Raw genomic sequence first — 16,670 nt, 5'->3', positions numbered from 1 at the left:
GAGACAGGACACTCGGGCGAGGGGACCATCCACGAGACAGGACACTCGGGCGAGGGGACCATCCACGAGACAGGACACTCGGGCGAGGGGACCCTCCACGAGACAGGACACTCGGGGGAGGGGACCCTCCATGAGACAGGACACTTGGGGGAGGGGGAGAGGACCATCCACGAGACAGGACACTCAGGCGAGGGGACCCTCCACAAGACAGGACATTCGGGGGAGGGGGAGGGGATCCTCCATGAAACAGGACACTTGGGGGAAGGGAGTGTCCAGGAGACAGTGAGAACACTGTCCTCATAGCCCCACCGGCTTACCAGTGCTGTAAAGGTCATTCAGCGAACCGCATGTACAGATGCTGGGGTCAGGCTGTCCCCAGGTCTGTGGGAGAGAGGTCAAGGCGACCCCAGCGGCACATGGCAAACATGGCACTGTCACAGCTCAGAAAAGCTGATCTCTTGGGACCTCAAGGCCACGCCCACGTCCTGGGGATGGACGTGATGAGTGGGTGCCAGTGGTCACAGTCAAGGCCCAGATGGCTCTGCACCCCCACCCCCACCGGTGACTTATTCTCTCCATGGACTCTGGCTTTTAAAAAGAATTTCAGAGCCTCTCGTGATAGCGATACCCCAATACAGGGATAAGGCTGTCCCTAACTGTGTGAGCCTCGTGCTGGCAGAAGGGGATGGGGGCGATATGGCTGTCATTAAGCCGCACCGACGGGGGGACGGGGCCGTGTGTAGGGACAATGACAAAGAACAGAGGCGCCCCGTGGGCCCCACCTTCACCAGAAGGAGGCATCGGGACTGTGGCTGGAGCATGGCCGTCCCCGACGGAGGGCTGATAACCATTAATAAGAAACTTGCCAACAGGGATTGAAAACCTAAAATGCTTTCAAATTAGAATATACCTCCCTGTATTTCCGAGCCTTAAGTTTTCAGATACTTTCCATCCACTCACCCCCTTTGATGAGAGGCCAGTGCCACTGACCCAGCTTCAGAGCTGGGGAAACAGAGGTAGACAAGTTGTGTAAAAACCCCCAAGGGGATTGACTACATGTTCATGTGTCTTGTGTACACTCTGTGTATGCACGCTCATGTGTCTTACGTGCGCACTCGTGTGTCTGTGCATGTGCACACGCTCGTATGTCTTGTGTGCACACTGATGTGTCTGCTTGTGTGTCTTGTGTGCACGCCGGCATGTCTGTGCGTGTGTACACGCTCGTGTGTCTTGTGTGCACGCTCATGTGTGTGCATATGTGCGTGCTTGTGTGTGCATGTGTGTGCTCATATGTGTGCACGCTCGTGTGTCTGTGCATGCTCATATGTCTGTGCATGTGTGTGTGCTCGTGTGCCTGTGTGTGTACACACTAGTGTGTCTGCATGTGTGCCGCGCGTGTGTGTGCATGTTCATGTGTCTATGTGTGTGCATGCTCGCGTGTGCACGCTTGTGTGTCTGCACGTGTGCGCTCATATGCCTGTGTGTGCACACTTGTATGTCTGTGCTTGTGTGCACGCTCGTGTGTCTTAGGTGCACACTCATGTGTCCGTGTGTATGCACACTGGCATGCCTGTGCATGTGCACACGCTCATGTCTTGTGTGCGCGTTGATGTGTCTGTGCGTGTGCGTGCTTGTGTGTCTTGTGTGCATGCCAGCGTGTCTGTGTGTGTGTACACGCTCATGTGTCTTGTGTGCATGCTCCTGTGTGTGCATATGTGCGTGCTTGTGTGTCTGTGTATGTGTGTGCTCGTATGTCTGCATGTGTGTGTGTTCATGTGCCTGTGTGTGCACACTAGTGTGTCTGTGCACGTGTGCCGCGTGTGTGTGTGCATGTTCATGTGTCTACGTGTGTGCATGCTCGTGTGTGCACGCTTGTGTCTGTGCATGATCATACGTCTGTATCTGTGTGCATGCTCATGTGTATTGTATGTGTGTACCCTCGTGTGTCTGCATGAGTGCACTTCTCTGCATGTCTGCGCACGCTCATGCATCTGTGCGTGTGTACGTGCTCATATGTCTGTGCACGTGTGCCCACGCTTGTATGCCTGTGTGCACTCTCGTGTGTGTGCATGTGTGTGCATGCCTGTGCGCACATGTCTGTGTATACACCCAGCTGTGCACAGCCACGCCTACACGTATTTGTGCTTTGCAGAAACCCGTGATGACCCAGCAGCCCTGAAGGGGGGTTGTCAGAAGAGGACGGAGCGACCCCGGAGCCCCGGCTTTCCCTCCACCTCAGCCATCACATTCCTCCGCCTGCCGTGCACTTTGTGCTGCACTCAGTCCAGCGGAGAGACGCGACGGAACAGCGTCCATAATGGAACCCCACCTGCGAGGGGACTGCCGTCGTCAGACCTTCAGCTATTCGCCCACGTTCCCTGACGCCCTCCGACACCACCCCTGCCGGCCTGCTCTGATCCGTGAGAAACATCTAAGCTGACACTCTTTCCTTTAGGACCGTGTTCAACTTTTTGAAGGACACAAAGTAGAATGTTCTCAGTGTCATCTTTCAGCCCTTTCCCTGCTGGCTGGGACAGTAAAGGGCTGGCTCCGCGTAGCACCTGCTATGTGTGTGCCCCACACCATACCGGAGCACGAGCAGGTGTGTGTGTGTGCGTGTGTGTGCGCGTGTGTGCAGTCAGACAAGGAAATTGGGCGTCAAGGCAAGTGACTGAACTCATGGCCAGCTGACAGAGAGGGATTGATCCCCGCCCCCCGCCCCTCACACCTATTCTGCAAGTTTATCTGTGGCTCACAGACCAGGAGAAATTCCACTGGGGTCAAGGGCAGAGCAAGCACGTGGTAGCTGGTGAGCATCTGATCGATGTCCAAGTGCAGGTACAGAGGACCTGCTGGAGAGGTGGACGCTGGGGCTCTAGACAGGCAGGACGGCGGGTTCCAGCCGGCACTGCCACTCCTGCGGTGGCATCCAGTGGGACAGGGGAGCAGGACCGCTTACTGATGCCTGCTGCCCACCTGTCGTCAGTCTTGTAGGTGAGCTCCGAGTGCTCCTCCACCAGGACAGCCTGGGATTTGGGGTTACTTCTGGGCATCTGTGTGGCTTATCCAGCTTTAAGGGGAGCCCACTGGGACCCTTGGGGCTGCCCTGGAACATAGTAATGGTAATGGCACCCCCCCCCCCAACTGAGCATCATTACATGCTTCCCAGAGACTCTTTACTCCTTGGGTTAAATTTAAGCCAATTTTTTTAGGTTACTTATTTTGTGAGAAAGAGAGAGAACATGAGTTGGGGAGGGGCAGAGAGAGAGAGAGAGAGTGAGAGAGAATCCCAAGCAGGCTTTGCGCTGTCATCGCAAGGCCCCACGTGGAGCTCGATCCCACCAACTGTGCGATCGTGACCTGAGCTGACATCCAGAGTTGGACACTTAACCGACCGGGCCACCCAGGCGCCCCGCTTTTAAGCCCATTTTGCAGAAGGGGACACTGAGCCCTGTGTGTGAGGCAGCCAGCCCTGGGAGCTAGAGGCTACCACGTGATACTTTCTAAAGTGACTTTGGGCCAGCTTGAACTTTTTTCTCTTAAACTGCTCGGGGACGGAAGGGAACGAAAGGCAGGTGGAGAAGCAAGGGGAGCGAGCGAGCCTGTCTTCTGACCTGACGGGGGTCAGAGTCCCACCCCCACCCACCGCCGTGCGGACCCTGGACCGCTAGCTCTGTGTTTCCACTGAGCCCAAAGGCGGCGGCCGCAGAGCTCACGCCGTCCCCAGGCCCGCCCGCGGGTTTCAGAAATCAATTTGAACGACTGGGCTTCAGGTTATGCTGGGGTCTGTAGAAAAGACAGACGTGAGGCCCCTTCTCTGGATGGAAGCTGGTGCAAATACGTAGCTCCTAATTCAGTGTTAAAAACGATTAAAAGCTTCCTACAAATGAAAGGAGATCAATTGGGGGGGGGGGGGGTACACCTCTCCTTATCCACAAAGTAAATCAAAGTCAACGTGAGTTCCTAGGAGTTAGAGAAGAGACGGTCTGCTGGCCGTGTGTCCCCGAGTGTTCATGTAATAGGGACAAAGGGTCCCAGGTACTACTTGTTCCTACCGGAGGACTTTATTAGCCACGTTCGTTCCTCCACTGCCGACTCGAGCGCCATCAGAGCGAGAGCACGTACTCATTCACTCATTCACTCAGCGGCACCACAGAGGCCCGGTGACCTGTGCTGACCTGGCGGGCGTCCTCCCAGCCCCCAGCACCGGTCCCTCCACCCCTCCAAAGCTCCTCTCCAACCCCCATCAAGCCCCACGGCTCTGCGCACCTGTGGGCTGGAAGTGCAGCCAATTCCACACCGGGGACCAGCGACCCCCTCCTCCAGCTTCTCAGAGTCCCCCTTCCGGCCGAACTTGGCCTCACCGCCCCCAGCCCCTTGCTGTGCCCAGTAATGTCCACCCCAGCCTTCCAGCAGCTCACTCCAGGGCTTGGGGCTGTCTTCTCCTTCACCCCAACATTCTGTCGGGAGAACCTGGCTGTTGGGAATATACCTTTATGCCAAAGACTGCCACTCAGTTCTTTTCCACGATGCCTGGATCTTGTCCCTGGTCTCCTGACAAATCCGTGTGCTTAGTCTACAGCTGTGTCCTGTCGTATCCGTGCTGTCTCTGCTCTCGCTTCCGTGGCCGGTGCTCCGTTACTCTACCGAGACCTTCGTTGTGACTTGTGAACGAGCGCGCGTCCCCAGGGAGCCCCAGCTACTCCACGTGCCGTGCATGGGGGCAGCCCGGGAGTCAGAAGGGTGGCCGTGAACCTCACTACAGGGATCCCCGTGCCTTCCAAACAAGCCCCAGCCTGGGATCCGCCAGGCCTGTCGGTTTGGGGGTTTGGGGGACCCCTGTCCAAGGCTAGTCGGCCCCGTCTCTTTTCTCCAAAACTCCTCCTTCCTCAGGTCGCCTGCCCAGCCTCGAGGCCTCGGTCCACAAACCTGGCCACGCCCACCTGCCACCTTATTGTCTGTGTCGCTTTTGTGCTGCGAAAACAGAGTTGAGTGTATACCATCTGACCCTTCACGGGAAGGACTCACGAGGCCTTCTGGGTCTCCCAAGTCTCCCTCTGCCCTTCTCTCGTGAGGACGCTTGCCCTTGGATTTAGGACCCAGCTCGATTATCCAGGGTAATCTCATCTGGAGATCTTTACACTAAATACATGTGCAAGGACCCGTTTTCCAAATAGGGTCACATCCACAGGTTCTAGGAGTTAGGATAGGAGTCTGGGGAGCCACCATTCAGCCCACTGTAGCTAAATTATAATCACGCTGACAGAGAGATCAGTGGAACACCCCCCCTCCCCCGGCCAGACCCTAAGAGAGAGCACGGGGAAAGCACAAGGTCATGGCACATGCTCCCGTGAACGGCCTCCTCCCAGCCTCCCAGGGAGCCCTGGGCTCAGGCACACGCTTCACTTCCGAGAGCCACCAGGAGCATGGACAACAGGCGTCCTCCCCGTCCCGTCCACTGGCTTTGCCACACGCTCCCCCTTATCCTCTGCACCCCCATCCTCATAGAATCCACCCCCCCCCGTGACTGTTCTCACATCACCCAGCAGCAGGACACTTGGCACTCACTGCCCCACTCAAGGCCAGAGGACCCACTCTGTGCAAGTAAACCTCCTGTCCCACCAGTTCAGGGAAGGGGGACTGGGAGGGGGTAGACGGTGCATTGAGTGCATCGAGTGTCCACGGCCCAGCCTGCCCAGACGTGGTAGAAAAGCTTCAGGAACAATGGCTGTGCGTGTGACCTCACCGAGCAGTGACCTGGGGGGCTCGGGCACAAGCAGGCCCACGCCCGTGGAGTCCACGGCAGCCAGCACAGCACCCAGGAACGGCCATGGAGCCACCAGACTGCCGGTTTCCAGGAGGCTCCCAGGCACGACTGACCGTCCCCCACCAGAGGCAGTGGCATGTGGACAGCCTGAGTAGGACCAGCGTTCCCCACTCGGAGAGAGGGGAGGCTCCCCGTGGCTGTCACCACGGTTACAATTTCAAAGTGCCCCCGAACTGCCCACTTCGTGCTGGCCTTTCCAGGGGTAACGCTGTGGCTCACTCCAGACAGAGCCCTGAGGCCGCAGCCCTGCTTGGGGGCAGGGCTTCCCTGGGAGTCAAACGGGGGGCAGAGACGAAAGTCAGCTGTGTCCCCAAGGGCTGACCAAGGGAAGCGCTTCCTGCCCCCTCGCAGTGGGACTCTCCCCAGACTGGTGTCTAATCCACAGAGCTCGCTGGGTGCCCACGCCGACAGCTGAGTGCTGGCTCCCCATGGCAGCAAATAAGAGGTGGTCGTTTTCATATAATAAATTCCATTCTTTGAAAGAGCTTTCCCAAGTCCCTTTCCTAGCAGACGGTCATTCCAGAAACACCTTTCCTGGAAGCTGATTATGGGGAGGTGGGCGACCAGGGACCCTGGTGTTCAGCTGCTTCCAACCAAGAGCGAGAGGAGTCCGTGGTTTCATTACAACTCCAAGTGGGTATTAGAGTTAGCGTTGAAAACATCTCTCCGGGGGCGCTCAGTCGGTAGAGCATGTGACTCTTGATCTCGGGGCCATGAGTTTAAGCCCCAAGCTGGGCATGAAGCCTACTTAAATAAAAAAGTAAAATATTTCTCCAGAGTTTTATTCTCCAACAGTCTTCTTTATCAGAGAAAAGAAAAGAAGCATCATGAGGAGCTGAATGTGCAGATCTTGTAGTTTATTTTCTTTTTAATGTTTATTTATTTTTGACAGAGAGAGAGAGACAGAGCATGAGCTGGGGAGGGGCAGAGAGAGGGAGACACAGAACCCGAAGCAGGCTCCAGGCTCCGAGCTGTCGGCACAGAGCCCGACTCAGGCTCGAACTCACAAACCGCGAGATCATGACCTGAGCCGAAGTCGGACACTTGACCGACTGAGCCACCCAGGTACCCTGGATCCTTCATGGTTTAAAGTGAGCTTAGAATAGGCAGCATGAGGCCCTCTGCTCAGATCACCTAGCGCCCAACACATGGCGGTCCAGACCCAGATAGCCACTTATGCTCAGTTCCTGCCACATGCCCGGAGAAGGGTATGACCTTCCAGGCGATTGCCCCAGCGCATCGACCCGAACCACCTCAGGTCAGTGGTCTTCCACAGCGGTGCTCTAGCCAGCAGCGATTTCTGTAAGTCTCAGCAGTGCTGTGTGGAAGAAGCCGCTTCACCGGGGGCCGGAGACCCACCCCGAAGGCACAATAGGATCCCTGTGCACTTGGCTTCTGGTCCCCAGACGCTCCACAGCCTGCACGCGAGCCGGCCGAGTGACTTCTAAGCGTGCTCACGAGACCTGTGGCACCAAAGTTGTTTTTGCACAGAATTATTATTAGGTTATTACTAATACTATTAGCAGTACGAGCTATCTCTGTGTTTTGTTGGGAAGAAAACAGAAAACGCGGATAAGCTACGGAAACAAGAACAGAGAGCATCATCTCTCAACCAGCAACCCTGTTCATTCCTCCAGACGTCCATCTGTTATTTGCTCTCAACTTAAAACTCCTGCAGGTTAGTTTACTGGCAAGGAGATGAAGCCCTCTCCGGATGTTGCCCCACGGCTATGGCTAATTTTAGGTGCCAACTTGGCTAGGCCCTGGAGCCCAGACTTTTGGCCAAACACTGGTCTAGATGTCGCTGTGATGCTTTTTTAGATGTGGTTAACATTTACAATTAGCGGCCTTTGAGTAAAGCAGATTCTCCTCCATAGTGTGGGTGGGCCTCATCCAATCAGTTGAAGGCCTTAAGAGAGAAAGAAGGAGGTCCCCCGAGAAAGAGACAATTCTGCCTCAGCGCTGCCTTCCAATTCCAGCTGCAACATCATCTCTTCCCTGGGTCCCCAGCCTGTCATCTTGCCATGTAGATTCCAGACTTGCCAATCCCACAATCGCATTAGTTCCTTAAACTCTCTCTCTCTCTCCACACACACACACACACTTCGTTCCATTTCTCTGGAGAACCCTGACTAAGGCATAATTCCTACAAAAAAGCCACGTCTGATATTTCCCACACCGGATACCCAGAACCCAGTTGGATGGGAGTCACATACAAGCAATGGAGAACGTCATTTCCGATGATGATGATGAGTGCGATGCCAAAGTGCCCAGAGCCACTGTCCCCTCGGGGAGGAAGACACGCCCACCACCGCTCATCTCTCATTAAAACTTGACCTCAGCTCTTGGGAGCGGTGTTTCCCTGACACAGACCTGACACAGACCTGGGAAACAGCTTTCTAAACTAAAGATGAGTCCTTTAAAATGTTCTCAAGAGGGGCGCCTGGGTGGCTCAGTCAGTTAAGCGCCCGACTTCGGTTCAGGTCATGACCTTGCAGTTCATGAGTTCAAGCCCCGAGTCGAGCTCTGTGCTGACAGCTTGGAGCTCGGAGCCTGCTTCGGATTCTGTGTCTCCCTCTCTCTCTGCCCCTCCCTATTTGTGCTCTCTCAAAAAAAAATAAATAAGATACAAAATTTTTAAAAATGCAATTGATTGGGGTGCCTGGGTGGCTCAGTCAGTTGAGTGTCTGACTTCGGCTCAGGTCATGATCTTGTGTTTGACGAGTTCGAGCCTGGCATCGGGCTCTGTGCTGACAGCTCGGAGCCTGGAGCCTGCTTCGGATTCTGTGTCTCCCTCTCTCTCTGCCCCACCCCTGCTCACCCTCTGACTGTCTCTCATTCTCAAAAATAAAAATAAACATTTAAAAAAATTTTTGTAAAAATAAATAATTTTTAAAAAGTCCTCAAGAATTTGGATTTTCAGAAAACTTCTGCATCAGAAGCAGCTTTGCTAGTGACTGGAGCGCCCCGCCCCCCACACACACACCGTGGTCATTCTGCAGCTAGGACTCTGGTGGCTCCCAGTCCCCACGGCCACCTCCTTGCAATCAGATTGTGCACCATTTTTCCAGGACTCCAGAAGGAGCCCACGTTTAAGAAACACAGGCCAAAACCACAAAGACTCGTGTCTTCTAGAAATAAGTACCAGAAAGAGAGATTTCATCAGTCACTCAGACACGCTTACGGACTCCTGCATTCATTTCCTGGGGCTGATGTAACAAAGCACCACAAGGAAGGTGGCTGAGGATGACAGAAACGTGTTCTCTCACAGCTCAGGAGGCCAAAGGCCAAGGTCAAGGTGCCGGCAGGGCCGGGTCCTTCTGGAAGCTCTGAGGGAGGATCCGTGCCATCCTCTGACCCAGCTTCCGGTGGCCTCCACCTGTCCCTGGCTTGTCTCTGCCTCTGTCTTCATAGCACCTTCTCCTGGTGTCTCCGTGTGTCCCTCCTCTTCTTCTAAGGACGCCAGGGACTGGATTTAGGGCTCACCTCACTCCAGCACGACCTCATCTTAACGTGATTCCATCTGCACCTGCAAAGATCTTATTTCCAAGGTCACATTCTGAGATTCCTGGTTGATGTGAATTTCTGAGGGACACTCTTCAACCCACTGCACCATTATGGTCCAAACACCAAAACCACAAACAGCTACCCACCACCGTGCTCCCTGCTGAGTATGCCCGGGAACCCACCTGGTTGAGGGTAAGAGTTCCAAGAATTCAAAGCCATCAAGTTCACTCCAAGAGAGGGGTCCGCTCATGAGGGTCTCCCCAGTGTGGGGTTCCTTTCATTGCAAGGAGCAGAACCCACTCAAACCAGCCCAGGTGAGACGGCGAGTGTATGAGCCACGCACGGAACTTTCCGTCAGGACGGAGGGACACAAGACCCAGCCTCGGGAAGGGAGGGCAGGGCCAGGGAGGCCCAGGGGCAGCCATGCCCCTATGACGTTTCTGAGGCTTCCCTCTTGACCGTGAACCTCTCGGCGGGCTTTTCAGCCCCAGTTCTATTTCCCTGGAGCGGTTCCAGTCATCTTCCAGACACAAAGTGACGGAGCGAGCAGGGCCATGTCCCTCATAGGTGCTGCCAGCCTAGGGCGGGATCTGCCTCGACTAGCAGGGGAGCAGGTCATTTGATCCCCTGCAAGTGACCCAGCGACCTCGTACACGTGGGATTCATAAATCGGACTATGGTCTCCCCACCAGGGCCCGAGGGCCTCCCTCGATGGTGGACCATTGGCCCTCACCTATAATGAGTAATTTGCCCGCTAGAAATACAGGGGGCAGCTGACTGCGGCCCGGGGGCCCAATCCAGCCAGCAGCCTGGTTTTGTGAAACAGCCCTGCAGGTGCCCAGCCCTAGCTATTCAGGTTCAGTTCACCTGCAGCTACAACACAGACCCCGGCCCATAAAGCCGGATATGTTCACCGTCTGGCCCGTTGCAGAAAAGGTTTGCCGACCCCCGGCAGACAAGAGTGTGTTGGAGAAGCAGGGGGGCCGGGACAGCGGAGGGGTTTGAATTCTCGTGTGCAGGGCAGTTAAAGGACAGGATGGGGCATCATCCACAGCTGGCCCAGCAAAGGGCCCCGTGGGGAGGAGCCCTCACACCCGCCCCTCTGTGCTCAAGCCTCCTCCCCTGGGCTGATCCCTGGGTTCCTCCTGCTGCCCAATCCCGTCCCTTCTCTGCCCTCCTCCCCACTCCCCGCTCCTCCCTGGTGAGCTCACCCTCTGCCCAGCCGTTGGCTCTGTTCACACCCATGTTCCGGCCGTGGCCGAGGCCCCACTGAGGAGCTCTGGATGCACAAAGCAGCCACAGGGCTGTCCCTCAGGGTCCACAAACACTTGCCGCCACTGAACTCATTTCCCTGTCCCCAGGGCTCCTGTCTCAGCCCACCAAGCTCTGGAGCCAGGAAGCCCCCCACCCATGACCCCAGCCCCCACCCCCCCCCACTCTCCCCTCTTATCAGCACCAAGCCCTGCCCTCTCCCTCCCCCAAACAGCCCCAAACTCGTGTCCTTCCTCAAACTCCTTCACAGAATAAAGGAAAGGGGGAAGGGCCCCTCCTCTTTTGTAAGGTTAACAAAACCTTAGCCTCAAAACAGAACAAAGACCGTGTGAGAAAGGAGAATCGAACACAACAGACAAGAAAAATCCTAAGTATTAGCACAGCAAATCCAGCTAGTAGGGGTGCCTGGAAACAGCCAGTGGGGAAGCCTGGGAGGCTTGCTGGTTAAGCATCTGAATCTTGACTTCGGCTCAGGTTGTGATCCCTGGGTCCCTGAGTTTGAGCCCCACATCCGGCTCCGCACTGACAGCAAGGAGACTGCTGGGGATTCTGTCTCTCTCCTCTCTCTGCCCTTCCCCTGCTCTTGCTCTCTCTCTCTCTCTCGCTCGCTCGCTCTCTCAAAATAACTAAACTTTCAAAACAGTTTTTTAGTACAAACTTGTTTCTTATTTTATAGTGAAAGTTAATACATTTCTTTTATAATCACAGTAAACTTGCTCATTCTAAGCAGTAGTGACAAAAACTGGAAAGCCTGGGAGGAAGCATTCTGTGTGTTACAGAAACAGGACGGCACCGGTTTGCATGTGATGAATGCAGCTGTGAAGACCCCGCAGGTGGGGGACAGACAGGGGACTGAGGCCTGGGAAGCAGGGTCAGGCCCCGGCAGCCTCTCCCGTCACCCTTCTGTGACCGCAGTGCTCCCACGCTGCCCCGCCCGTGGCACAGACTTTGCCATCAGCCCAAAGGCCGGTGTGAAGAAGGAAGGCTAATGTGTTTTAAAACCACTCGACCCAAATGAGATTATATAACCCAGGAAGGGACAAATCACGTCGCTGATGAGTTTAAAAAAAAAAATAGAACAAAGAAAAGAAAAAGCGGAGACTCTGTCCCAATGCCACCCTGGGAGGGAGGGGGATGCGGTTGAGGCGGGGGGGGGGGGAGCAGCTGGGGGGGTGGGCTGCTTCCTCCTCGGGTTATAAAAGGGGGTGAGCTGGCCCTGCCTGGGTCACCGCCGCGCGCAGCACGCTCGTGGGGACCCGTGGTGAGTACCCACCCCACCCCCACCCTGTTTCTCTGTGCCCCTTCCTTGTCACTCTCCTCCCTGTAGGGCTGGGGCAGGAGGGTCTCCCTGCAGCCAGGGGTTTGTGTGTCTGAGGGGCACCCACCTGCCCAGCTCCGATGCTCCAGCATTGGCCACAGTAGAGACAAAGGGCAGAATTGTCTGCGCCCCTGTGGCAATGCGGAGCAGGAAACCCAGTGGGCTGGAGGCAAGAATCTCCAGGCGGAAGAGAAACAGGTCCTTGGGGACCAGGGGCCAGGACGCGTCCTACCCCTCCTATGAGGCCAGCCACCGGCCTGGGTCCCACCCAGAGGAGCAGCAACAGCCCAGCCCGTCCGGATGGGTCTCTACATTACTCTGCTTTCGTGGTGGCACCTCCGTGTCCTCCAATTCCCACCCCGCGTGTGACACCCCAACAGAGAGGTGGGCATTTTAAATCTCTCAGACCAAGAGCGCTTTCCATGGGGCTTGGGCAACCTGGAAAGTCAAGGTCGGCAGAGGGGTCCTCCCTAGAACACACAGGGTGCTCAGGCGCCTTCTGATGCCCCCCCCCCAAGTGCCGAGGGCGGGGGCACGTGCGGGAGGAGGGCCAGGTCCCCCGACAATGGCAGGGTACCAGAGGACTCTTCCACAGCCTGACCACCAGCTGACCTGTGGGGACACGATGGACTGGGTGTTGGGAAGTCCTGGGCTGAGTGAGGGAAAGCAGCCTGCGCCGGGGACCCCCAGCCCCCGGCCACGTCCCTGGCAGGCAAACCGCCCCCTGAGCCCAGGGCCTCTGCAGCAACCCTGGGGGCCAGTTTCCCACACCCTGCTCGCCTCTGCCCCCCCGCCTGTGTGCACAGGGTGCACACAGCGGTACAGAGAGCTCCAGTCCCTCCGGCTCCCTGACACAGACAGACAGACCGGGGCCATTCCCAGACAGCCCACCTCTCTACACCCACGGCGTGTACACCTCCCCGGTTCCTTCCGATGACACGGGGGTGGTGCAAACGGATCTGAGCCCGTCAGAGGCTGACACACGGCGTGCTGGCCTCACGTAAGGCTCGCTGCACAGAATGAGGCCCCGGGGAGGGCGACGCGCTTTGCAAAGAGCCGGGTGTGGCCCAGGCCCGCTCCAGCGCAGCTCAGAGCAGCTCACGGCGGAGGGCGGCTGCGCGTGCACCCCACTCTTCACACGTGCACGGGCCTGTGACCGCACGCGCGCGCTCTCGTGTCCTACACAGGCGCGCGGTCCCACGCATGTGCGCGCGCGCATGTACACTCACATGCGCGTGCACACACTCTCTCGCTCGCGCACGCCGCGCTCGCGTTCTCTAAGGCTCCTACTTCTGTGGCCGCCCGCCCTGCCGGGTGTGTAACGTAACTTTGCTCCTGCCCTGCGCCCAGGTCGTGCCCTCCCGGGTGGGATCCCACCTCGAGCCGGCCCTGAGCCAGGAGCCGAGGGATGAAGGCTTTGCAGGCCTGGCTGCTGGGCCTGCTGCTGCTGGGAATGGCCCTGTGGGGGGCTGCGAGCCAAACCCACCCACACTCCATGGAGATCCGCAGTGAGTGCCCGACCCTGGGCATCAGCCTCCTTCACCCGCCCCACCCCCCTCCACCCCCAGGAACCGTGGCTCACCACGAGTGCCCCTGCCCTGGGAGGGGTGCGGCCTGTTGCTCGCCAGGCCTTTCCAGGGAATGGCCTGGTCACCTGCTTCCCAGTGCCCCTGCCGCCGCGCGCAGCACACAGTTGAGGGGCTCATTGGCTTTCCCCGCCCCTGGCACGAGACCCTGGGGGGGGGGGGGGCGGGGGAGGAAGGGGTGACTGCATAGCTTGAGTTCCCATTTCCCAAAGCTGCCCACTACCCAGAAGTGACCTGGCCTGCCACCTGCGGGGACAGACGGCACGCACGTGCCAGGGGACGCACAGCGGACGCCCGCGCACAAGCTCTCGCTCTCTCCTTCCCAGACCCTGACATCGATCCTGCCTGGTACGCGGGCCGCAGGATCAGACCCGTGGGCCGCTTCGGCCGGAGGACAGCAGCTCCCCCGGGATGTCGTGAACCGGCCAGGCTGCTCCCCCCTGAAAGGAGGCGCTGAGCCCTCTGGGGATGGGGGACAGCCCGGCGCAGGAAGACATGATTCCAGGAGCCTCCCCCCACCACCTCCACGGCTCCTTTCCCTTCAATCCTAATAAAAGCAGCTGGCCTTGTTTAGTTGCATCTTTGTGGTGGCAAACTGGAAGCTGTCTTCCCTCGAGGGACAGTAGCCTAGAAGGATGCTCAGAGTCCAGCAGCCCAGAGGCTCCGTGACTCGCCTGAGGGCACCCAGCACTGGGTAGGGGAGCTGGGACCTTTCGGGGTCACCTGCGGCCCATAGCGCCCTCCACCCGAGCGGCTCTGAGTGGCTGTCCAGGCTGCACACTGCACCACGCGGTGCAGGAGGCCCCCAGGGGCGGGCAGCACAGCCCCTCCCCGTGACCTGTCCTCTCTGAGCCCAGTCGCTTTCACCTCCCTTGTTTGCTTGCACTCAGAGGAGAAAGACAAGCGTGAGCTGCTTGTTTCTAACCACCAGCGGGAGACTCGAACCTAAATGAACTGCACCGCGTCCCTTTGCTGCCCGTGCCACATCGCGCCAAGATGTCCCTACGTCCTGCCTCAGAGGAGCTTGCCTCGGTGCCAGGGCCACACCCCCACAAACTGGGCAACTGAGCCCAGCCCTTAACTCTGAGCCTCAGTGTCCCCATCTGAACACCCCCGGACAGGAACACCCACCTCACTCCACAGCTCAGGCAGTCACAGCACCTGCTTGCAGGCCAACACGGTGTGGGTGTTCGGTGTAAACCCCTTCCCCGAGGCCCACCCCACCCCGGCGTGCAGGGAGGAGGGTGGTGGGGACGGGCTTAACGGGCAGCCATTTCCAAACCCAGAGCACGCGGGCCACTGTCTGCACCCTTTCAGGGTCTCGGGAGCCCACCTTGACTGCCAGACTTCTGTCCGTCCACACCCAGGAGGCCACAGAGCAGGCCTGCAGGCCCCCAGACCCCAGCCGTCCCTGCTCCATTTTGAGAGAGGGAGGTCCAGGGCTCACCAGACACAGAGAGGAGGCAGGGCCAGGACCGCTCCCCGGAACAGACAGGTGCTGGACCAGGTCTGGGACGGGGCGCAGTCAGGAAAGCAGGTCCCAGCAGATGCTCAGAAAGTGACACACGAACAGATGAAGTGCGGTTGATCCACACAGCGCGTTAGGACTCAGCCATAAAAAGGACCGGGGTTCTGCCGATGCCACAGCTTGGGTCCTCGAAAACGAGACACCAAGTGGAAGGCGCGAAAGTCCACGTAGCGTATGATCAGATTTCTATGAAATGTGCGGAAGGGAGACAGAGAGCAGACTGCCGGTTGCCAGGGTAACCGCTTGACAGACATGAAAACGTCTTGGAGCTGGACTGAGGGCCTGCTTGCAGACCCTGTAAATGTGCTCACGCCGCTAAATTACACCCTTTAAAAAAAAAAAAGAGTTCGCACGGAAACACAGCGGTGTGCCGATGGGCTCCAGACTGCGGTGCTCCGGTAGGGCAGCCCCGGGCCACTAACACACCTTCTGTGCCCAGAGGGATGGAGAGGCAGGAGATTATGCTTCCTGCAACTTTTTATGAAAGTTTTTAAACACACGGGAAAGTTCAAAAGGTAATCTAAGGAGCATCCCACACACCCTTTCTTAGAATCAACACTTTTTATTTTATGTATTTGCTTTCTCTTCCTCTCTCTCTCTCTCTCTCTCCCCATCCACCATCTGGAAGTAAGTTGTAAACATCGTGACATTTCCCCTAGATATTTCAGCACGTTGCTCCTCAAAATGAGGACAGTATCCTGCATAACCACAAAACGACCATGCCTAAAACATTTTCTATGGGGCGCCTGGGTGGCGCAGTCGGTTAAGCGTCCGACTTCAGCCAGGTCACGATCTCGCGGTCCGGGAGTTCGAGCCCCGCGTCGGGCTCTGGGCTGATGGCTCAGAGCCTGGAGCCCGTTTCCGATTCTGTGTCTCCCTCTCTCTCTGCCCCTCCCCCGTTCATGCTCTGTCTCTCTCTGTCCCAAAAATAAATAAACGTTGAAAAAAAAATTTTTTTAAAATAAATAAATAAATAAATAAAAATAATAAATTCACTGTCATAGTTAGGTATTGCTTGTTAGCCCCTGACCTTCTTATTTTGTCTTGACACGGACTCTCTCAAGAGCCCAGATGCGTCATCCTGTAGAACGATCTGGTTTGTTGAGGTGTGTTCCCTTGTTCTGTCCCTGAATTTCCTGTGGTCTGAGAGGCAGATCGAGCGCCTCAGCTGGATTCAGTCACTTGCTGTGGGCACCAGCGCTGTGTCCCTCCTCCTGCTGTGTCCCTCCGTGTGACCCTGGCCTAGAGGCGGGGATCTCCACCGTAAGGGGTCTGTCTCCCCCCTGCTCACCGTGTGCCTGACATACCAGCCCTGTGTGCCCAGCACACCCCCCCCCTGCCCCCACCAGTGATTTATACACCCACTGAACATCCCTGCTGGGAAGCAAATGACCTCACCGGTGGGTCACACAATGGAGATTCTCCAATTCCTTCCACATTTATTAGCTGGATTCTTCTAAAGGAGGTCTCTCTCTCTCTCTCTCTCTTTTTGTTCAACACCTTACAAATAATATTAGATGCTTAAATTGTCTCAGTTTGGCCCAGTGGGAACCCCAAGAAAGGAATAATTTTTAAAGAAGTCCCTGAGTCGACCCCTCTGGGCTGTTAAAAGACAAAATTCAAACATTTGAA

At 56.9% G+C, this 16,670-nt stretch overlaps 2 protein-coding genes across 3 annotated transcripts in view; both read left to right on the top strand.

The window, feature by feature from the left end:
• Positions 1-2,557, top strand: part of MLPH (melanophilin) — a 43,368-nt gene extending 40,811 nt beyond the window's left edge. For both annotated transcript variants that reach the window (XM_040450564.1, XM_040450563.1), the window contains one exon: positions 2,153-2,557. In XM_040450564.1, coding sequence (XP_040306498.1) covers positions 2,153-2,179 — 27 coding nt within the window. In that variant the 3' untranslated portion in view covers positions 2,180-2,557. The remainder of the gene's footprint in view (positions 1-2,152) is intronic.
• A 10,610-nt stretch (positions 2,558-13,167) lies between these two features.
• Positions 13,168-14,089, top strand: PRLH (prolactin releasing hormone). Its single transcript, XM_040450357.1, has 2 exons — positions 13,168-13,432; positions 13,837-14,089. The coding sequence occupies exons 1-2, from the start codon at positions 13,333-13,335 to the stop codon at positions 13,965-13,967; spliced, it is 231 nt and encodes a 76-aa protein (XP_040306291.1). The 5' UTR covers positions 13,168-13,332; the 3' UTR covers positions 13,968-14,089.
• The last annotated feature ends 2,581 nt before the right edge of the window (positions 14,090-16,670 follow it).

The sequence above is a fragment of the Herpailurus yagouaroundi genome, unplaced genomic scaffold (assembly GCF_014898765.1).
Source record: "Herpailurus yagouaroundi ecotype Mexico unplaced genomic scaffold, PumYag 202, whole genome shotgun sequence".
NCBI classification, from domain to species: Eukaryota; Metazoa; Chordata; class Mammalia; order Carnivora; family Felidae; genus Herpailurus; species Herpailurus yagouaroundi.
The sequence above is the reverse complement of the archived record's forward strand: the minus strand, read 5'-3'. Positions and strand labels throughout refer to the sequence as shown.

Coding starts and splice junctions, on each gene's coding strand:
- PRLH (XM_040450357.1), top strand. CDS start 13,333: ATGAAGGCTTTGCAGGCCTGGCTGCTGGGCCTGCTGCTGCTGGGAATG. Junction 13,433..13,836: donor ACACTCCATGGAGATCCGCA/GTGAGTGCCCGA, acceptor TCTCCTTCCCAG/ACCCTGACATCGATCCTGCC.